General features: G+C 35.8%; 6 protein-coding genes and 1 long non-coding RNA gene across 9 annotated transcripts; 3 read left to right on the top strand and 4 right to left on the bottom strand.

The window, feature by feature from the left end:
* Nucleotides 1–1,105: 1,105 nt before the first annotated feature.
* Nucleotides 1,106–2,830, top strand: LOC104779486 (nudix hydrolase 17, mitochondrial). The gene is made up of 5 exons (XM_010503847.3): nt 1,106–1,520; nt 1,621–1,726; nt 1,842–1,925; nt 2,030–2,158; nt 2,264–2,830. The coding sequence occupies exons 1-5, from the start codon at nt 1,435–1,437 to the stop codon at nt 2,405–2,407; spliced, it is 549 nt and encodes a 182-aa protein (XP_010502149.1). The 5' UTR covers nt 1,106–1,434; the 3' UTR covers nt 2,408–2,830.
* Nucleotides 2,831–3,823: 993 nt separating this feature from the next.
* LOC104783438 (uncharacterized) lies at nt 3,824–5,803 on the bottom strand. The gene has a single exon (XM_010508594.2). The coding sequence runs from the start codon at nt 5,801–5,803 to the stop codon at nt 3,824–3,826; it is 1,980 nt and encodes a 659-aa protein (XP_010506896.2).
* A 665-nt stretch (nt 5,804–6,468) lies between these two features.
* On the bottom strand, nt 6,469–7,701 carry LOC147945174 (uncharacterized). The gene has a single exon (XM_087509132.1). The coding sequence runs from the start codon at nt 7,699–7,701 to the stop codon at nt 6,469–6,471; it is 1,233 nt and encodes a 410-aa protein (XP_087365258.1).
* A 4,124-nt stretch (nt 7,702–11,825) lies between these two features.
* LOC104779484 (uncharacterized) lies at nt 11,826–14,240 on the bottom strand. 2 transcript variants are annotated; one of them, XR_015596377.1, is made up of 6 exons: nt 13,971–14,240; nt 13,687–13,756; nt 13,395–13,453; nt 13,238–13,299; nt 12,363–12,742; nt 11,826–12,072 (listed from the first exon to the last, which is right to left on the bottom strand). It is a non-coding gene; the product is annotated as an uncharacterized LOC104779484 (long non-coding RNA). The 2 variants fall into 2 exon arrangements; XR_002037622.2 differs by lacking the exon at nt 11,826–12,072 and having other exon boundaries at nt 12,471–12,742; nt 13,395–13,448.
* An 860-nt stretch (nt 14,241–15,100) lies between these two features.
* On the top strand, nt 15,101–16,901 carry LOC104779483 (plasmodesmata-located protein 6). 2 transcript variants are annotated; one of them, XM_087509677.1, is made up of 3 exons: nt 15,101–15,991; nt 16,211–16,339; nt 16,544–16,901. In XM_087509677.1, the coding sequence occupies exons 1-3, from the start codon at nt 15,268–15,270 to the stop codon at nt 16,552–16,554; spliced, it is 864 nt and encodes a 287-aa protein (XP_087365803.1). In that variant the 5' UTR covers nt 15,101–15,267; the 3' UTR covers nt 16,555–16,901. The 2 variants fall into 2 exon arrangements, with proteins under 2 accessions (XP_087365803.1, XP_087365804.1); XM_087509678.1 differs by lacking the exon at nt 16,544–16,901 and having other exon boundaries at nt 15,136–15,991; nt 16,211–16,428.
* A 1,095-nt stretch (nt 16,902–17,996) lies between these two features.
* Nucleotides 17,997–19,913, top strand: LOC104779481 (plant UBX domain-containing protein 2). The gene is made up of 3 exons (XM_010503844.3): nt 17,997–19,038; nt 19,134–19,412; nt 19,508–19,913. The coding sequence occupies exons 1-3, from the start codon at nt 18,124–18,126 to the stop codon at nt 19,739–19,741; spliced, it is 1,428 nt and encodes a 475-aa protein (XP_010502146.1). The 5' UTR covers nt 17,997–18,123; the 3' UTR covers nt 19,742–19,913.
* Nucleotides 19,858–21,306, bottom strand: LOC104779482 (uncharacterized). Its single transcript, XM_010503845.3, has 5 exons — nt 21,168–21,306; nt 20,984–21,042; nt 20,840–20,889; nt 20,301–20,449; nt 19,858–20,202 (listed from the first exon to the last, which is right to left on the bottom strand). Exons 1-5 carry the CDS (start codon nt 21,185–21,187, stop codon nt 20,010–20,012), a joined length of 471 nt encoding a protein of 156 aa, XP_010502147.1. The 5' UTR covers nt 21,188–21,306; the 3' UTR covers nt 19,858–20,009.
* Nucleotides 21,307–21,322: the final 16 nt, after the last annotated feature.

Raw genomic sequence — 21,322 nt, 5'->3', positions numbered from 1 at the left:
TCACAAAACAAAATAGTCTTTATAAATGGATAAATGGATAATTATATTGATCTTTAAATATTATACTGATCTTTATAAATTATTTAAAATGATACATGAATGTGTAAGATAACCAGAGACATAATAGATAATTACATATGGATCATTTTAACTTTATGATCTTATTGTGTCGTGAATATTGATGTATGAAAATAATGACTTATAAGATGTTAATATAAAATAGAAAATGGAGATAAACATTTTAAAAGATTAAAATAAATATATAAGATATACATATCATACAAACTCTAAAACTAAGCTTTTACAATGATATTTGATTTGATTTTTTATAACCCATACAACAACAATAACAAAAAAAAATACAAAACAAAACAAAAAAAGAGATTTGAGAGTAGTGGAAGAAGATGAGAGAATGAAAGAGTGATAGACTAAGAGAATAAGATAATGAGTATTTATAGGAAGAGAAATGATGAAAAATTACATTTAGAAAAATGAGAATTACAATTCTAATTTATTGTTTTGTTTTAATACAATTGATTAATACAACTTAGTGGAGAAATAAAGTTAATGCATAATTTATAGGGAGAAGGTATAAAGATTTCAGTTTTATATTATGTGAGTTAAATGTGAAAATTAATTGTTTTAAATTTGTGTTTTAATATAATTTTGTTTTGTTAAAATTGCATTGCCAAGTGGACCAATAAGGAGAGACTGAAACTCTACTTTTATATATATGATTTATGAATATAAACTTAAATGGTATATTAATGAATAATGATGTAATAAAGGTTTAAAGATGAGATCATTAATTATTAGCATTGGATAAAACGGAACGAACATATGTCAAACAAAATAAACATAAATGAACTAAAAAATGGAAATGATAAAAGAAGGGATAAGTCTTATATACAGTAATCAAGTAATGAGATAAATTTAGACTTTTAAAGATATGTTATGGTACTTAATATTTTCTAAAAAATACCAACATTAGCTTAAGCTTATTAAGCTTCTCGACCAATGATGAAAATTCCAATAAAAGAAATAAAAAATATTATTCACATTTGTTTTTCTTTAAAAAATAAAAAAAGGAGCGGCCGTTTTTTTTATATAAGGAAGATAAGCAACTGGAGGTTGAGACAACGCTTTTTGTCTCATCTCATATCTCTCCTTCTGCTTCTTCTTCCATCTCTCTCTCTCTCTCACAAATATTTTCAGGCGTAACGAATCGAATCATAAACACTTAAAAGCAGAAACAATAACTAAACCGACCATAGAGATTCGAAGGGTTCTTCTTAGTTTCGACAGATTCTTACCCGTTTTAGTTGTTACACTCATCTTTCCTTTTTGTGTTTTTTATAAAACATCGTCCTTTCCTCTTTATTATTCTGGACAAAACAAGATTTAGGGTTCTTTCAAAATCTTTGCTCAAGAAAAATGGGTGTTGAGAAAATGGTGTGTTTGGCTTCTCGCACGGGTCGTCAGTTTCAGAGATACAACAAAGGTCGTCGTCAAGTCGTTGGGTATGTTCGTTCATCTTTACAAATAGATCTCTGCTTTTACCCAAAAAAGGTTAAATTTTCTCGGTTTCTGAAACGAAAGTTTTTTTTGTGGTTATTGCAGATGTGTTCCGTATAGATTCAAGCTATCTAACGATGGTAAAATAAGTGACGAAGTAGAAGTTCTTGTCATCTCTTCGCAAAAAGGTCACGCCTTGATGTTCCCTAAGGTATAACTAATATAACAAACAAACAAAAAAAAGTTTGGATTTTTATGTTTACCCAAAGACTTGATTTGTCATTTGAGGTTGTATAATTAATTGTAAATTTTGAATAAATTTATAGGGTGGTTGGGAGCTTGATGAATCTGTAGAAGAAGCTGCTTCAAGAGAATGTCGTGAAGAAGCTGGAGTTCTTGGTAACATTGAGGTATTTTTTTAAAACTAAAATCTTTTTTTTTCTTGTTTTGTTTATTATATGTTGTTTTTTTTTTGTTCTTAATTTTTTGTGTTTGTATTTTTTATTATTGGCAGCATCAACTCGGAAAATGGGATTTTTTAAGCAAAAGCAGAGGAACATACTATGAAGGGCTAATGTTCCCTATGCTTGTTACAGAACAACTTGAGCTTTGGCCTGAACAACATCTTAGGCAAAGAATCTGGGTCAGTTAGCTATAAAAAATAACTAAAGTCTCTTTGTTTTGTTTTGAAACATATCTTAGGAGCTTTTGTACTGATTATTAGTATGAATTTTTCCGGGGATTACAGATGAATGTAACCGAAGCAAGAGAAGCTTGTAGAGATTGGTGGATGAAAGAAGCATTAGATGTTTTGGTTGAGAGACTCTCATCACCAATGAATCAACCAAAGGAAGAGAAGACTATCTCTATCTCTATTGAGACAATGTGCTGATGAAGTCATCCATGATTGCTAAAATTGCTGATTTGTGATGGGGAGTTTTATAAAACTAATGGATCCTCTGTAGGTATAAAATAGATGAGTTTCAACTAGTTATTGAGACAGCTAAAAATCGATTCGAAAATCAGATACAGAGCAGGAAAAAAAAGAGATGGTAGAGTTTTTTCTAGGTTATGGTCCTCTGGAGCAACTTTTAACATCATTGTGATTTAAGAAGTCTTGTGTGTTTGTGTTTATAATGTTTCTGCAAGAACTTCTTAAGGGTTTGATTAAGTTAAGTAAGAGGGAAGAAGAAGATAATATAAACTTAGAGTGCAAGCAAAAAACTGTACAATTGTGTTTCCCTCTTGTTTATGTTTCCTCTATCTCTCTCCCTTTCTTGAATTGGCAATGGAGACATTTTGGTTTCAACTTTCATGATGATGCTCTTTGTGATTATAAAATTATGCAAGTAGGTGATGCGTGTTGTGATGTGATTGATTACAAGAAAGAAACAAAGCAGGAATAAGTTACTCCAACCATATGCTAATATTACTATATGAAAAGCAAAATTGTCCTTTTCAAAAATTTATTATGAAAAATATAAAAATAATGCTGATGAGTCATCATCATCATCATCATCAAAATTGGCTTTATCTTTTTGGAAAACTTTGGTTCACATTGTGAGTAAACTTGTTCTTTTCCCCAACTACCTATTCATTGTCACCAACCAACATCTTAGTTTAGGCATGAAGTTAGATGGCAATACATAATTATATAACACAATAACTATTATTAGTATGATAATTGTTGTTATCATAACAAGGTCGTTTGCATGCTATGTCGGTTTTACTACTAATAATTTCAGGAAAATGTGAAAAGTTAATTGTCTTAAAACTTAATCCATATTTGTGGAAGCCTCTTTGATCCAGTAATTGACAAAGAGTTTCTGTCAATTATTCATGCTTAAAAATTATAAATGTACTGATGAATTTGTATATTTATCGGTGTTTCTGTTCGTTAAAGATTTTTAAAAATACCATTAATAGTATATTTGTTTACATTTTTGCGTTGAATTCATCAATTTCATATCGGACATTGTATTATTTTATTTGAATAAAAAGTTTGAGCTGAACCATGTAGGCCTAGGTGACATGCATGTCGTGAGTCCGTGATCAGCTCCATTTGGGTTGGTTGAGGCCCGTAAATTAAATTTTGGGCTATATTGATTCCTTGGTAGCGTTTGATTATCTGATTCTCAATCTGATTGCCGATCGTTTGTAGAACCTTCTTAAAAATGGAGTTTAATACTAACTATGTTTTGTTAGACACTAGCTAATTTTAAGTAGTAGATTTAGTCGACCAAAAAAAGTTAGATACTCTTTTTTTTTTTTTTTTTTTTTTAACTAAACCGGATTTTCATTCAATCAATTAAGTAACAGAGTTTAGACCGGCCAACAGGCTTTCTTTTGCCAGAGCATCGGCTCGACGATTAAAATCCCTAGAGATGAAACAGAAAACAGCAGAAGCAAAGGCAGTGGATAAATTCAGGATGTCGTGTAGAATCTCGTAGAGTTCCTTGACTTGGATCTCTTTGTTGATAGCTTTGACAAGGGTTAGCGAGTCTGAAGCGAAGGATACCGATGTGAGGTCCGATGCAATCACAACTTTGATTGCCATCAGAGTTGCTAAAGCTTCGGCTACCAACGGTGTGGCGACGTGCGATGCTGAAGAAGACCCTTCACAGATTGGTTCTTCCTGAGGGTTCTTTATCTCCCATCCTAAACCTGCTGATCCATCTTCTCTCCACGCTGCATCTGTGCAGATCCAGTGGTTTGAGTTTCTTGGGGCAGGCGGGACCAACTTCCGTGTCTTGGTAAGTGGTTTTGATTTCTCAAATTGCACCTCCTGCCATTCCTTAGCTCGGGTAATCGCAATAGATAGGACGTCTCCTGGTTTCAGCTTTCCTTTATTGAAAATTAAACGATTCCTTGCTGTCCAGGTTGCCCACATGATCCATGGGGATAGTGGACCAGCCCTAATTCCGGTCGGGGGGAGGCAGGTCGCTTTAACAGAAATGGATATACCCTCATGAATGGAGTTGAGGGTTGGTGGCTGAACCCGGGGGTAGAGCGGGGCTTGTGTCCATATTTGTTCCGCAAAGGGGCACTGGAATAGGAGGTGGAGTTCAGACTCAGGGCTCCCGCAATGAGGACAGGAAGCATTTGTGACCACCTGACGGTGGATGAGGTTCTCTCCCACTGGTAAGGCGTTTTGAGCTAGTTTCCACAGAAACATTTTGCCTTTTGGTGATACTTCCTTCTTCCAGATGAGAGCTTTCCAATCAAAGTCATCCACAACATATGGGTGATTGATATGATATTCTTCCTCTCTCTCTGCCATTGTTTCATAATATCCAGATTTAACTGTATATACTCCGGAGTTTTGTGGAAGCCACGCCCATTCATCAGCTGCTCCTAAGGTACTTGGAATTATCTTTTTGATATCTTCTTTATAACCCGGGAGAACAGTGCGGATAAGATCCAAATTCCACTGTCCTGTATCTGGTAGGATAAGTTCTGATACCTTTAAGTTCTGGTTGAGTTTCGTAGGGGGCCCTATGGGCCTGCAGGGGGATGTGAGTGATAGCCATGGACTGTACCATACAGAGGTATCTTCCCCATTACCTATTAGTCTGCCCAGTTTTTTCTTTAGTAGCTCGCGTCCTATACAGATTCCTCTCCATCCATGAGATGCGTTTCCTGGGGTTTCACTTTCCAGGAAAGATGAGGATTTAAAGTATTTGCCTTTTAGCACCCGTGCAAGTAGACTTCCCGGTTTGGTAAGTAGTCTCCAGCTTTGTTTTGCCAAAAGGGCATCATTGAACACTTTGATATCTCTAAACCCTAATCCTCCGTTTTTAAATGATCTTGACATCTTTTTCCAGGAGATCCATGTCATTTTCTTTTTTCCGGTATTGGAGTCCCACCAAAACCTGGTAAGTGCAGCTTGGATCCTCTTGCATAGTGAATTTGGAATCTTGAAACAAGACATAGTGTAGGTTGGCATGGCAGTTAGTACAGATTTCAGTAGTGTGATTTTGCCTGCCATCGAGAGAAATCTGGAAGACCAACTGATAGCTCTCTGTTTTATCCGGTCCACTATTTGAGTGAACAAGTCTTTCTTCTTTCGACCAAACAACTCTGGGAGGCCTAGATATTTGCCTCGACCCCCTTCTTTGTGTATAGCTAAGTCTCTCTTTACTCGCTCTTTTATTTCCCTGCTTGTTTTTGCTGAGAAGGTGATGGCAGATTTATCTTGATTGATCTGTTGACCTGATGCTTCTCCATATTTTTGCAGGATATTCTTCAGTTTCATGCAGCTCTTCTGGTCCGACTTACAGAAAAACATTGTGTCATCCACAAATAATAAATGGTTCACGCGGGGGATTTCTTTTGCAACTTTGATCCCTGGGAGACTGCCTTGTTCATGTGCTCAATTGCATAAACCAGTAAGTACCTCACTGCACAGAATGAAGACATAAGGCGATAGGGGGTCTCCTTGGCGAATGCCTCTCTGGGGTGTGACTAAGCCCAGCGCTTGTCCATTAATCAGGTAAGAGTAGGAAACTGTTGTTATGCATTGCATCATCCATTGCACCCATTGTCTATGAAAACCCATCCTTTCCAACACAGCCTTGATAAAATCCCATTCTAAACGATCATATGCTTTACTCATGTCTGTTTTGACAGCCATGAACACTCTCTCTTTTGCCTTTGATGTTTTCAAATAGTGCAGGGTTTCATGTGTGATAAGCACATTGTCTGATATAGCTCTTTGGGGGACGAAGGCTGATTGATTCTCAGATATGCACGACGAGAGGATTGGTTGCAGTCTTTTGGTCAGTATTTTGGATATTATTTTGTAGTATACTGAGCATAAAGCAATAGGTCTATAGTCTGAGACCTTTTGAGGAGCCGTAATCTTGGGAATGAGCCTAACATGGGTGTGATTGATCTTGTGTGGTAGGTTTCCAGTGATGAAGAAAGATTGGACCTCGTCAACTATTTCATCACTCACTGTACTCCAGTTTGATTGGAAAAAACAAGCTGAGAAGCCATCCGGGCCCGGGGCTTTATCAGGATGTATATCAAAGCATGCTTTTTTATTTCTTCGCTTGAAGGTATCTCAATCAGTTTTGCATTCATATCCTCTGTTATGCAGGGAGTTAGAGCCTCCTGTACCACTTTCCTTCGGTTTCCTTCCTGGGAGGTGAAGATTTGTTGATAATAGTCAGTAATTGCCTGGACTATTTCATTTTCTTCAAAAACTGGAATACTATTCGCTGCCTCCATCACTGATATGTTGTTTAGGGCCCTCCTGCTTTTGGGAGCTGCGTGGAAATATCCCGTATTCTTATCTCCCAAGGTGAGCCACAGCTGTCGACTCCTCTGTTTCCAGAAAGCCTCTTCCTTCTGGTAAGCTTTCAGTAGCTCTTTGTTTATTCTGTCTAACTCCTCTTGATTATCCTCATCCTTAGTCATTTGTTCTTCCAAATCTTTCTGGAGCAGATTGATTGTTTTTTTACTGTTTTCACGGTTCTTTTTGCTCCAGGTGATTATCTCCCTCCTGCAAACCTCTAGTCTTTCCTCAACTGCTGCCTCCGGGATCAACTTCCAGGCATCTAGGATAAGTTTCCTCACTTCCTCATTTCCTTTTAAACTTCTATCATACCGGAACAAACCTCTTCTCTTTTGTTTAATAGGGTCAAAGGAGGTGACCAAAGGCCGGTGGTCAGATCCTTCAAATCTCAAATATTCACTTCTGCCCGACGGAAATTCCAACACCCATTCACTGTTTGCCATAGCCCTGTCTAAACGACACCGTACCAAATGAGAATATCTTTTTCCTCTCCATGACAGGAAGTTTCCTGAATGTTTTAAATCAAAGAGGTCACAGGTAGACGTCAATGCTCGCAGGTTAGTAAATGAACCCTCAGGTCTTGGTGGATCACCTACTTTTTCAGAGTTATTTATGATCTCATTGAAGTCTCCTGTAATAAACCAGGGGCTATTTCGAGTTTCTCCAAAGTTTTGGATCTGGATCCATATCTCTTGTCTTTTGGCCAAGTCCGGTTCTCCATATAGGAAGGTAGAGTAGAAAGTTTTACCCTTTGTTGTTACTTTGGTATCAATAAAATTTGCACAAGAGGTAATGATTTCCATTTCAATATTTCCTTTCCAGAACAAGGCAAGTCCTCCTGTAGTCGACTCTGATGGGGGAACAAGGAAGCTTGACGTATACCCCATCCAGTCCAAGTGTTGCAGAATAAACTTCGAGGTATTTCTTGTCTCCATGAGGAATAAAATGTCAGGGAATATCTTTTTCTTGATTTCCCTTAGCCGCTGGCCTGTTATGGGATTCCTCAATCCACAACAGTTCCAGCTCAGTACCCTTAAGGAAGAGGGGTTGGCGGATTCTGAAAATCCACTGTATTCTTCCTTCTTGCAGGTATTAAAGAGATCTTTGGATCCCCGGTTTTGCGTTGTTTCGACTTATGGCTTCTGATAGATGATGATTCATCCTCGGTTCGCTCTGAGTCTGCCGCTTTTCCTCTATTTTGTTTTGAGGTTTCTCCACCACTTCTTTGGATCTGTCTAGGAGCACTTGGTTTCTTTGGAGAACCCTGAATTAGGTTTCGTTTTTGGCTTTTAGCTCCTGACAGCTTTTGTACAGTTTTTGTAGGTGGTTTTGCCATTGGTGGTCTTCCTCGACCTCTTGGTGTTTGTGTTGCTCTTGTTCTGTCAATTTGTGGCAGATCTTCACTGATAATCACATGATTCACTGGGGTTCCAGTCACAGCCACCTCCTCTCCCGGTAGGATATCAGAGGCTAACACCACCGCAGATTCAATAATCTCTTCTGCTGTTTGGTTCATAAGGTTCCTTGCCTCACCCTGAATGACTCTCTGTCTCCTCGCTGCACTCTCCGTAGGATCTGCGACAGAGCAGTATTGTACAATTACCTCTCTTAACTCACTTAAGACTTGATCCTTGGAAGGTATTACTACCGGAGTCGGGTTTATTCTGCCGCCATTTTCAATAGCATTCTGGTTTGTTTCTCGAGTAGTGGAGGCAGTTGGCGGAGTTCGCTGCTCAAGGTTTTCTACAATTCTCTCCAGTGGAGGTCTGCGAGGTCTGGAGCTCCCTGAATCTTCTCCTCTAGCTGAGTATTGTTGATTTGGTCTTTCTCGCCATTGCAGCATCCGGTAAGTTGGTGCTCGAGCTGATTGACTATGGATTCTGGGGCTATTCTTTTCACCATATCTAGGTCATCCACTACTCTCATATCTTCTTTCTCTTATAGGTGCAGCTGAGGGGGTTCTGCTAGTTCTCTCCCCCGAAAAGGAGAGTTGGTTCTCTGCTCTACTGTCGAGTTTGCGTTTTCGAGAGGTAATACCTTCTTGGGATTCAAAGCCCGAATGGGTTGCAAAACCTTGGGATCTCGGAGCTGTGAAATTATCACTAGCCACATAGTAATTTCTGGACACCTCTCTTCCCAGGTTGTACTTTGGTTTTTCCGTAGATGATTTAAGTTTTTCTCTTTCAGCAGCTAATCCCAAGCAGTGCTTCATCTCATGAGATAGCCTCATACAGTGGTGGCAATGGTTCTTGAGATTCTTGTATTCGAAGGTAACAATGGCCTCTTTACCGATTGGAAATTCCACTACTGTGTCTTTTGCGAGTGGTTGTAGACCGTTAATGAGAGTCTTAATCTTTGCAGCGGAGGCTGTTATTTCCAGGTCAATGAACTCTCCTAGCTCTTCCGCAATAGTTTGCAACATAATAGGTTGCCAGTAATGCTTTGGTAACCCTTGAAGTTCCACCCAGAAAGGGATTAGGGATGGGAAGGATTCTGAGATTTCTGGCTCCCATTTCTGAAAGATGATCATCCACTGGTCAAAATGGTACGGCCGGTTATCAAGTACTTTTTGCATATCCTCCTCATATTCAAAGCTAAATTGGAAGCATCCTCTTCCTAGGTCGGCTCCCGTCGCTTTTCCCCGGAGGTTCCAGCGGTTAGCAAGGAAAGGAAATAAAGACCATAGTCTTTGGACTGACGGGTTGGTGAGTCGTCCTATTAGCGTGAGGGCATTAGCTTCGATTACTGCTGATGTATCCAGCTCTGGGGCTCTGATTCTCTTCCTGGGGGGTGGGGAAAAACCTCTCTCTACTCCTTTTCCTTTTTGGTGGTACGGTATACGTCTCTCCATAACGTACAGCTTAAGGTTTCAGATGAGGGTTTTGTGGGTTTACAGTTCCGATGGTTACAGGTATTATCAAATGCTTTCCAGGGTTAACAGGGTTAAAAGGTTTAAGAAAAGTTTGCAAGGGTTACACCGAGAGTGGGGAAGAGTGTGAGAAAAAACTTACAGTTGCTTCTATCTCCTCTGTACTCTGGTTCCTTAAACACTTCGAATGGTTAGATCCGGTGCTGGTGGCGGTGGTTGTCCTTTGTGGAAGAAAAATAGAAGTCGGAAAGCTTTGCACCGTCGCGGATATTCACCATTGTTTGTTGGGACCGATGGGTATTTCTATTTTTGGGGTTAAAGAGTGGTTGTTAGATACTATCTTTATGTGTTTAACTCCCAAGACTTCCAATATGAGCGTTAATTTTGACGTTTTTTCTTATTGCAATCAATATTGCATTTGCACCACCACTAACCACTTGAATTACTCCCATTTTTGTATATATTAAACTTCCAATAGATCATTCTAGAAAGAGCAATTACTCCCATTTTTTAAAGAAAAGTTACTATTTCCTCTGTTTTAGTTTAAATGTCATTTTACCACTTAAATTTCGTTTATCTATATATATATTTTTCAAGTACATTTAGCAAATAAATCCTGAAGTTGACATCTATTTACAAGATTGTTATTGACATTAATTATTATTTTCTTTTTCATTTAATTAATTAATATTAAGTTTCTATTTTTGAAAACAAGATTTCTCATCTTAAATAAATTTCCAAAATAATGGGAGCCACTCTCTTTAACATTAACTATTAAATTTATAATTAATTTAATTAATATGAAATTTCTAATTTTACAAAACAATATTTTAATTTTTTCATACACAAATTTCCTAAACAATCGCCCTAATCAATAAACGAATTGATTTTCAATCTTGGAGGAAGATCAGGCCGAGATTTTTGATCTCAACATATTTAAAACTAAATTTTACTTTCACGAGTTTGTATGATGAGTTTTTTGTGGATTAAAAATCTTTGAACATGTTGTCTGACCCGCCTAGCATAGCAAAATTGGACTATAGAACCAACACTAAAATTATTAGTTTATCTCATATATACTATATATTTGTAATCATAGTTTTGAAAATTAACTTATAAATTATTTAGTATATGAACTACAAAATGTTACACATACTATAACACATTCTTAATATTCCAAAAAAAAAAAAAATTAAATACACATAAAAGTATGCACTAACATACTATATAGGCATATACCTTTGTTTAATTCTAGAGAACAAAACAAATCTAGAATTTTATATTCTATCTAACCACAAATTTTTTGTAATTAAGTTATAAACTTTATAAAAAATAAGAAGAAGAAATAAAAATTCTAAACAAAATTCTAAATTAATTAGAAAAAAGTTAATTGATTGAGAATTTAAAAACTAAATAAATTAAAAATTATTATTTAAAATACAATAATTTATAATTTAGTTCCACGGTGTACCCCGGGTGAAATCCTAGTGATAAGTATTATTTTAGGCTTTTTTATGCAAATATTTGATACAATTTTTCAATTTTACCCTTATTGTTTTAGTGTTTTGTATAAAGAAAAAGTATATGATATATTATTAATAAAAGAAAAGCAAGATTTTTTAAATAATTTATGTGGAAAACCTTAAAAGACATCTAATCATATATATATAATTAAGGTTTTGGTCTCTCCTTATTGGTTGATTTTCATTTAATACTTTCTAAATCTTTTATTTTTTTATTTGATTTCTAATTGTTTGATTGTTTTAAATAATATTTAAGACCCAATTAACATAATACATTTAATTCATACATTAAAATAAAATTATAACTGAAAATAAAATAAATTATGCATTAATCATATTCCACTACTCAATTTTATTCAAACACAATAAATAATATTTGTAACTCCAATAATTCTAAATGTAACTTCCATTAATTCTTATCATATAAATAAGCATTGTCTCATTCTCTCATATTGGCACTTTTTACTTTCTCATTTTCACATTCTCTTCCACTTCTTTCATTCTCTTCCACAATATCTCAATTTTTTTTTTTTTTATGTTTTCAATTTCTTATTTTTGTTGTATGTGTTACAAAAAACCAAATGAAATATCATTGTAAAATTTTAATGCTAAATTTTAATTTTAGAGACTACATGATATATATATTTTACATTGTTTTTATATTTAAAGATTCATCTCGTTGGCAAAAAAAAAAAAAAGATTCATCTCTATTATCTAATTTGGATTATAGAGAAATCTCTATATTAGGAAAAAAGAGAAGTACAAATAGAATTCGGGTCGGGTCATAACAAGAAATTAACCCGAAATTAACACAATCGGATAACGGGATGTTTATATCCGAAATCTCCAACTGGGTGATCCGAAATCTACAATAAATCATAAACATTAAACCTTAATTAAACATTAATCTTCAAAACAATTAAACAAATATCTTCAAAATAAATACGGTCGTTTTACGTTTCCTATAATTTAGGAATCATAATTACAATTATTGAGAGACGAAATAGTAATTCACACTTTACTCTCAAAGATATCCTATCTTAGCCAACTATATTTTCCCTAATCGTATCCATAATTTTAGTCAACTAAAGTCTTATACAATTCGGTTTCGGAAAATAAGGAATCGTTAAAACATTCTACGATCTCATAACTTTACCAAATATATATCATCAAGTAAACGATCCTTAATTTTAGTCAGCACAATCGGATTTTTAGTCCCGTAACTGATCTCCAAAACCTGTATCTAAAACTCAGTCCACTAAAATTACGGAAATTTGATTACCGAATTAATTAGTGAATCAATTATGATAATGTATTATGAGAACATATTTTACCTATAAATACTCATTACTCATGCACATAAACTTCATACCTTCCAACAAAGTTTTTCAGCACATATCACTTAAGCTTACGAAATGGCTGCCAACTTAGCAATAACTGATCTTGCATCCATCAAGACCATCCAGTATGGATAGTGGGAAAGAAGTGAAGCATCGAAGATCCATTGCTTTCAGCTTGCTTCTATCTCAACAAATACTGTCCAGAAGCAAGAGCACTAACGTTTGAGGACATTCCATTGTACTTTTCTTGGGATCCGAAAGAAAAAAAGCTTCATAAGAAGGAAGAGAACAAATGGGAATAGAAGGATTTCGTATATTCCAAGTAAGTTTGATGGAAATTTCTGTTTGAAACTCCTTTTCCGTTTTCTAAAAGGACCAAAATGTGATGAAGATTTGAGAACTTATGATGGTGTCGTATATGACTCATACAAGGACGCATGTATGGCCAGGGGATTACTTCAAGAATGATTAGTCTTAATGTTTCAGTACTTAATAATAAAGATGTCAAAATTTCTATGCTTTATCATGTTTAAGTTGTTTAGTATTTCCATTTATGAAATGATAATGATATTAATAAAGGATAAGCTTCTTTTCAAATTAAGTTTGGCAATCAATTTATCTAATTTCATATATGCAACAACCAATCTAACCTATCAATATCTTAATATGTAAAGTAGATGAGAATACTTACCATTATCAAATATGTTGGACAATGTCATCTCCAATCTAAGCTGTAGGGTTCCACGAAGATACCTGATATAATTACAGATGTTTAGTACAGTTCAGTAATATCACGTAAAAATTGCTTAAACACTCCTAATTATATAATCGGGAATATTAAATCTCACATTTGCAGTACTGTCTCTCCCTTTGTCCTCCCGTTTGATTACTATTCTTCACAACTGCACTGGAAAATTAGTACATATCAATCAGCACATAACGAAACTAGAGCAAATAAGATTAATGTTTTGTGAAAGAAGTTGAAAACTAGATAAAACGAATACTCACAGTTGGTAAAAATCGTATAAAATATAGCTAAATTCAAACTTGATAGAAAGTGATAGTCGTTTAATAATTCCAGAACTAGAAATCAACTTAACCAATTAACTAGAATTAGTTTACAAGATTAGTTAAACCCACCATATAATCTGCCGTTTATGATGTCTGTGTCTTTGTCCGTCTGTTTTTATAGATCTCCTTCACATATTCACTGAAAAATTGCAACATAATAATAAGACCATTACAAATTAAAGTCAAGGATACATATGAAATTTTCAGTGATTCTTAACATCGACTACTATTTTTCTGATAAAAATGGATAAAACGAATTCTAATAACTACTCAAATTGCAAAAAATAAAGCTAAATTCAAACCCACGAAGGTACTGATAGGGGTTTTGTTTATCTTAATCAGAATCAACTTACCCAATTAACTAAGATAGATAAGTAGATTTCTAAAACCCACAATTGAATCCGCCGTGTAAGAAAACAATCAACGGCAAATTAGGTTTCCCCTTTCTCTTCGAGTTGAAGATTTAGTTGTTCTTCAGTACGACTGGGTCTCCAAAATTGTAGAACAGAAAAGGGACTGGACTGTGTGATGAAAATAATCGGGTTTCAATCAATTCTCTCCAAAAGGATTAGAGATGGTGAAATGATTCGAGAAGTTGAGACGGTGTCATGCAGTCGATCGGTTCTTTTGGGGAGGGTGATCGGAAATTAATAATGTCTTTCCAGGCTTTTTTTTTTTTAATATTAAAAACCCCACGTATGAAGCCCGATTGTTTTTTGACGATTTCTAAATAACTATAAAACAAAACTTCGGCCCAACTGAGCCCAATCACAACATCAGTGCAATATATTGGTCAATTTTAAAAATATACATACTATATTATTATGTGGATGAATTGTATATATTGTATCCCCCAAATGTTTTCTATGTAAAATCATAAATAATACTAATATAGAGATACAACCATACTATACTAAACAGTTATTTTAAATGAATATGTATATAAAATTTTCCCCCGCGCGGGTCAGATCCTAGTATTAGTATTGTATAAAGAACTCAGTTGAGTAAACATAATTAAGCAAGTTTTTTCTGAAAGCAAATTTGTATCTATAACTTTAAGGTATATAAACTATAAACTATATGAAATAAATTCACTAATGATAATAAAAGTTCGTTTAGAAATATGATGAACAAGATGTAATATTGTAATTAGAAATAACAATAAATTATTTGTTTCTGGCATAGTTTGGATTAATCTTAATAACCAAAAGATAACAGTACTTACAATTCTGATAAATGTGTTCATTTAACAAAAGTCACCTTAGATCGAGAATGCACTCTAGTTGTCCATATTTTTTTTTCTCTAGTTGTCCATTAGACGAGCGTATAACTTATATAATGAGCGCATATGACTACATTAGCAATTGTAAAATAATATTGACCGTATACAGACTACAGTATCGCACAATAGCAATTTGCAAACCAAAAACAGATGATAAGAAGTTTAATATATACACAAAGTGTTTCGTAACCATATATAAATGCACCAACGTATTATATATCTCAATAAATAAATAAACAAAACGATAATAATAACGCACCTAGCATTTTAGCAAGCATAAAGAAGTTGCTACGTTCTCATATATTCTTGAATCATTTTAGACCATACTCCATACATACACCAAACAAAAAGAACAATAGGTGAAAGTCATGTTCCCGACAAAAACACTTCTCTTTATCGCCGTCGTGTCACTTCTCGGAACATTCACGTTCGCCGCCGTTGATACTTTCGTCTACGGTGGCTGCTCACAGGCAAAGTACTTTCCGGGATCGCCTTACGAGTCCAACGTAAACTCACTGCTCACCTCCTTCGTTAGCTCAGCTTCTCTCTACACATACAACAACTTCACCGTCAACGGTATCTCCGGGGACAGCTCCTACGTCTACGGATTGTACCAGTGTCGCGGCGATCTCTCCTCCGGCTCCGGAGATTGCGCAAGATGCATAGCGAGAGCCGTTAGCCGGCTAGGGAGTCTCTGCGCCATGGCCTGCGGTGGCGCGTTGCAGCTCGAAGGCTGTTTCGTTAAATACGACAACGCGACGTTCCTCGGCGTGGAAGACAAGACGGTGGTGGTTAGACGGTGTGGACCACCGGTTGGTTATAACTCGGATGAGCTGATTCGGAGAGACTCGGTGGTGGGTTATTTAGCGGCAAGTAGCGGTGGTTCGTACAGAGTAGGAGTGTCAGGGGGGTTGCAAGGTGTGGCGCAGTGCACCGGAGATCTCAGTGCGACCGAGTGTCAAGACTGTTTGATGGAGGCGATCGGCCGGTTAAGATCGGATTGCGGAGGAGCCGCTTGGGCTGACGTGTACTTAGCCAAATGCTACGCGCGTTACTCGGGCCGTGGAGGTCACTCTCGAGCCAACGGCTATGGTAATGCCCTTTCTTCTTTGTTCATTGCTTTTTTTTTTTTTTTTTTTTTTAAATTAATAGTAGGTTTATTTTGTTAATTGTGATTTAGTGTTGGTATGTTTCTATATTCAAGATTTTTTTTTCTTTCATTTATCTTATAGAATTTCTAATTTTTTTTTAATGTTATGTAACATATTATAATTGTGTTGGTTTAATTAATTTTCATTTTGATATAATTAGGTGGAAGTCGTAACAATGATGACGATGAGATAGAGAAAACACTTGCAATCATAGTTGGCTTAATTGCTGGAGTTACGTTACTCGTTGTATTTCTCTCTTTTATGGCAAAATCGTGCGAGAGAGGTAAAGGTAAATGAAGTGACCCATCTCCTACTAACTCATCTTTGTTTCAATTAATTATCTAATAATTAATCGAACATTATCATCACAATCAAAAACTTTTTATGATTAACGGACTAAATTGTGATGGACCCTAGACAAGGCACTATATATATGGATTCCGACGTTTTATTCAATATCCTCTATTAATGTTTTTTTTCTTCAATATATCAGGTGGCAAGTAAATTTCGTATATTATCAAAAAAGAATTAAATGGGTAAAGGAGAAAGAAAAGCGAAGAGATTCTTTATATTCTCCACTAAAACTCTAAAAAGATGTTTCTTTTTTGACCCACCTTTAATTTAAGTTTTTTACTATTTTTCAAAATGTATATAGAAAACTCACGCCGTTTGGATTTGTGATCGTATCTTTTATGTTAGAACATTTTAAAGTGTGGCGCATGCAATTTGTTTTTGATATTTCTGATTACCATAGCCACTTAACGCTGTCGACTGATGTTATATGTGTTACGGATCCTGACATAAAAAGTGTATGTTTCTGTTTAATGATGAATCTAAACCATGGCGAGCTATATACGTTTTTTTAGTTTCCAGTATATAAATTTCTTTCAAAATAATTACTCTCAGCGCATTCTCACAAGTAAAACCTAGGAGGAGTCTATCCATTTCTATTATAATCAATGAAACAATTCTATTTTTATTTTTCGATTCATGTTTTATACAACTAAGTTCTGAAACCCCCTTTCATTTAATCTTAACTCATCACAACGAGTTCTAACATCCACCATGATTTAAAGTAAAATACAATGTCTCAAATGGTAGGTATAGTTGATTGAATTAGATACTAATCATATCATACTATAAGATATGAATATTTAGTATCATTATGTTTCATACAAAAAAGTAGGGGAAACAAAAGCATAATTGGTGGAACAATCGGCTTACGTGACGCACTCTCTATCATCAATTATTCCCCCCTTTTAGGTTCTAAAGTAGATTAAAATTTGTTTGAAGTATCTAACTTCTTTTGTATTTCTTTTCATTTTATGCGTTCGATATTATCCTAGGCCAGAAAGAAGCAGCAACACTATTTTGTTTTCCTGTGGATCAAACATTGTTATATATACCATTTCCTTTATCTTCAACCTTATTTTATGTGAAACAAGGGTTGCTAAAAAAATGTGCCAGTGGCAAATGTGACACTGCATCGTTAGAATCTCTCTGTTGCAATGTTAGAAAAACAGATTCTTTTATATGCCTATATATATCACCACCATTCATCTCTCTACGTCAAGTAATAGCACAGTGTGAATGATTGAAGATAACTAGGTAAGGTTCAGAAACCATTCTCTTCATGGAATATTGGAATGTTTGGAACAACATCAGGGTACCTAACCCGTTGGTGTAACTGTAACATGACAGAAAAATTTACCCAAAAATTTACACAATAGAAAATTCAACCTCTTCAAAATTAAAGAAAGTTTTAAAAGCCAAAAAAAAAAAACAAAAAAAAAAAAACCAAGGCTAATGGAGAAATATCAAATTAGTAATTTTAACTTTTAAGGCTTTTAGGATGTATGTAGGTGTTGGATCAGAATATTTAGCCCAATAGGGCCCATCAAAAAATTACGCCGCAGGCTTACATATGAAGAAAAACCGGAAAAAAAAAACAGAACACAAAAAAAAAAGTCTTCAACGACCGGAGAACAAAACAGATCGATCATTCTCTGATTTTTCAGACACAGATTGTACTTTTCATTTAGCTTGAGAGATTACACGGAGAAGAAGAAGAAGATGGATGACGTTAAAGATAAGCTAAAAGGGTTCATGAAAAAAGTCAGTTTATCTTCTTCCTCTGGCAAATTCAAAGGCCCAGGTAGAGTTCTCGGATCTTCTTCTTCTTCTTCCTCTGCACCACCACCCGTTAACCCGATTCATAACCGGTTTAACTCTTCCCAAGCTCCTCCTACCAATCCCACTCCTAGACCCAAACCAAATCCAACTCCGACGCAGTTGCCTGACAAACCCATATCCTCCGATCAGAAGATTATTAGTGGGTCTACGAGAAACCCGGATCCTGACCCGGTTCGTGCTCCTCCACAAGACGGGTTCGACCCGTACGGTGCGTTTATAACGTCTTCCAACAGATCTCAGAACGGATACTCTCTGAATATGTTCGAGTGTCCGATCTGTAAAAATGCATTTACCTCAGAGGAAGAAGTCTCTGTTCATGTTGAGAGCTGTCTTGGTAATGGGAACACTAATGGAGAAGAATCTTCACTTGAGAAGGATGATAATAATGATAATGATATATCTGAAATCGAGAAACTTGTGGTTGTGTATCTCTCTGGGAAGCCAAGTGAGAGCTCGGTTGATGTTTTGCTTAGGTTGTTTAAGAACATAGTTAAAGAACCTGAGAATGCTAAGTTTAGAAAGATTAGAATGAGTAACGCTAAAATTAAAGAAGCTATTGGTGATGTTGCTGGAGGTGTTGAGCTTCTTGAGTTGGTTGGATTTGAGTTGAAAGAGGAAAATAATGAGATTTGGGCTGTTATGGATGTTCCTGGAGAAGAACAATCGAAACTGATCAGTAAAGTTGTTGGATTTCTAGATAACAGAAAGATTGAGGTGCCTAGGAAAGATGATGAGAAGTCAGTATCTTCACCTCAGGTTGTGGAACCAGTGGCTCCAAAGAAGATTGATAGAGAGGTAAGAGTCATTAAGGTCTTTAAGTTGTGACATAATCTATATTTTAAGTTTGTGACTTGTTCTGAGAGTGTTTTACTTTTGGTTTCTTGGTTCAGATTCGTGTCTTTTTCTCGGTTTCTGAAAACGTAGCATCGAGAATAGCGGTACCTGATTCGTTCTATAGTCTATCAGCTGATGAAATCAAGAGAGAAGCGGACTTACGGAGGAAAAAGATTGCGGAGTCTCAGCTTTTGATTCCGAGATCTTATAAGGAGAAACAAGCGAAAGCGGCTAGAAGAAGGTACAAAAGAAGTATGATAAGAGTGCAGTTTCCTGATGGAGTTGTGCTTCAAGGTGTGTTTGCTCCATGGGAACCAACCATTGCTCTCTATGAGGTAAAAAATGATATCTCTTTAAAATGGCATACACAAGTCTGGTTTTAGTCTTTTTAAACAAAAGTTTTTGATGATTTTTGTTTTTTTCTTATCAGTTTGTGAGCTCTGCTTTGAAAGAACCGAGTTTGCAGTTCGAGCTGCTGGATCCAGTGCTGGTTAAAAGGCGTGTGATTCCGCATACTCCACCCCCGGGACAGAAACCGATAACCTTAGAGGATGAAGAACTTGTTCCGTCAGCACTCATCAAGTTCAGACCAATTGAAACTGACTCTCTGGTGTACACAGGTCTCTGCAATGAACTCCTCGAGATCAGCGAACCACTCTCGTGATTGTTTGTGTTCCACATAAGATTTGGCTTGAACCGTAGAAAAAAAAAAGTATTTACGTTTCTCTCTTTTTTAAGTTGTAGTTGATGATGATTTTGTGATTGTGATACGAGCACATATTTATGGAAAAATTTGTGTAAGTTGCACAATAATAACAATCAGATTTGAAGACTCATCATCATGTCCAAGGAACAAAATCATGATTTTGTTTTACTACTTTAACAAACCAACAAAACAAAACATAAAAGCAACTTATGTCTATAGGACAAGATTAGATTTCCATGGAATCAGCCTTTCCCTTTTTTCGATTCCTTTTCTTGCTCCCGTTTGTGTTAGTCTTCTTCTTTGGCTTCTCTTCCACCGGTGGCTGTTGACTCTGCAAATGCTGAAATATCGAACCAATAGGATCAGCTTGGAAAGCTGGATGGTCTAGAACCTTGTTCAACCTTTCCCCTTCCGTCAACCTACACAAACACACACACACACACAAGACAATCCTTTCAGATGCAAATCACAACAAAAGAAAGTTCAAACAAACCACAAAGCAAAATGGAGATTATACACAAGCTTTTGTCGCCGTTTGCAATTCATCTTCAAGTCAGGTGCAGGAAGAGCTGATTTCTGCAAAGCATTGAACTCGGGAAGAAACTCTGAGAGGTTGGAGAGATCATACGCTTTTAGTTTCTTTTGGCGAGTGCGGATTTTCTTCTTCTGATCAAACCATAATTAAAGGTTTACCCTAATTAGCAAATGATATGGATAAAAAAGTTCAAAGCTTTTCACAATAGCAACAAACAACACCATAGTACAAGTAAAGTTAGCTCATTTTTAGAAATTCCCTGCAAATTGCAGTACTGCTAACAAACAAGTTGTAACAAAGATTGATACTTTCCTCTAATGGGAAAAATGTTCAAAGCTTTCAAATTTTGCAACAAACTAATTAGTAGAAGTAAGCTCATTATTCGAAACTCCTACAATGCCTGAACTACAATAACACCAAGAACTAAAGAAACGGACTCAAGTAGCAGAATAGCAAATATTCTCAACAGTTTTAAAACAAAGATTGCAACTTTCTCAAATGGGAAACATAAGTGAGATTACCTTGCCAATCTCCTTTTGGACAGCCAAAGAAGTAACTGTATCTTTGACCTCTGCGTTCACAAAACAAAGTTTTCAGACACATTGCAATTTTGATTTGTTTAGTTAGAATAAAAGTTCGAATTTTTCGAGACAATCAGGGCTTACTTGTGTAGAATTGAAGCTTCTTATCGAACTTCTTATCAGATTTCGTAGTCACTTCCGATCTGAAAGTGAACAATAACGCCAGAAACTAAGCATCAGAAACTCAAAATCTCGGACAACAACAACAACAAAACAGAATCTGAGCTGAGATGAATAATCGTTGGAACAAGAGAAGACAAAGCCGTACCCTTTACTCGGTTTGCCCATTCTGTCTCTTAAACCTTCGACGACCTCAGATTACTCTGGTTAATGGCGAAAGCTGATCGAACTAAGTTTTGTTAGGGTTTTAGATTTGAACAAATTCGTGTGACAAGACATTTTTGAATGCCTTGTAATTTCGGA

The sequence above is a fragment of the Camelina sativa genome, chromosome 4, assembly GCF_030686135.1.
Source record: "Camelina sativa cultivar CO46 ecotype springtype chromosome 4, ASM3068613v1".
NCBI classification, from domain to species: domain Eukaryota; kingdom Viridiplantae; phylum Streptophyta; class Magnoliopsida; order Brassicales; family Brassicaceae; genus Camelina; species Camelina sativa.
This window is presented reverse-complemented; position numbering and strand designations above follow the sequence as displayed.

Bases quoted from the DNA above. Each gene is read 5' to 3' on its own strand.
- LOC104779481 (XM_010503844.3), top strand. From the start codon at position 18,124: ATGGATGACGTTAAAGATAAGCTAAAAGGGTTCATGAAAAAAGTCAGT. The intron at 19,039-19,133 runs GTAAGAGTCATT...TTCTTGGTTCAG, and splicing joins CAAAGAAGATTGATAGAGAG to ATTCGTGTCTTTTTCTCGGT. The intron at 19,413-19,507 runs GTAAAAAATGAT...TTTTCTTATCAG, and splicing joins CAACCATTGCTCTCTATGAG to TTTGTGAGCTCTGCTTTGAA.
- LOC104779482 (XM_010503845.3), bottom strand. From the start codon at position 21,187: ATGGGCAAACCGAGTAAAGG. The intron at 20,450-20,839 runs GTAATCTCACTT...TGGTTTGATCAG, and splicing joins TCCAAAAGGAGATTGGCAAG to AAGAAGAAAATCCGCACTCG. The intron at 20,203-20,300 runs GTATAATCTCCA...GTGTTTGTGTAG, and splicing joins AAACGGCGACAAAAGCTTGT to GTTGACGGAAGGGGAAAGGT.
- LOC147945174 (XM_087509132.1), bottom strand. From the start codon at position 7,701: ATGGGGTATACGTCAAGCTTCCTTGTTCCCCCATCAGAGTCGACTACA.
- LOC104779483 (XM_087509677.1), top strand. From the start codon at position 15,268: ATGTTCCCGACAAAAACACTTCTCTTTATCGCCGTCGTGTCACTTCTC. The intron at 15,992-16,210 runs GTAATGCCCTTT...TGATATAATTAG, and splicing joins CTCTCGAGCCAACGGCTATG to GTGGAAGTCGTAACAATGAT.
- LOC104783438 (XM_010508594.2), bottom strand. From the start codon at position 5,803: ATGTTTTTCTGTAAGTCGGACCAGAAGAGCTGCATGAAACTGAAGAAT.
- LOC104779486 (XM_010503847.3), top strand. From the start codon at position 1,435: ATGGGTGTTGAGAAAATGGTGTGTTTGGCTTCTCGCACGGGTCGTCAG. The intron at 1,926-2,029 runs GTATTTTTTTAA...TATTATTGGCAG, and splicing joins GAGTTCTTGGTAACATTGAG to CATCAACTCGGAAAATGGGA. The intron at 2,159-2,263 runs GTCAGTTAGCTA...CGGGGATTACAG, and splicing joins ATCTTAGGCAAAGAATCTGG to ATGAATGTAACCGAAGCAAG.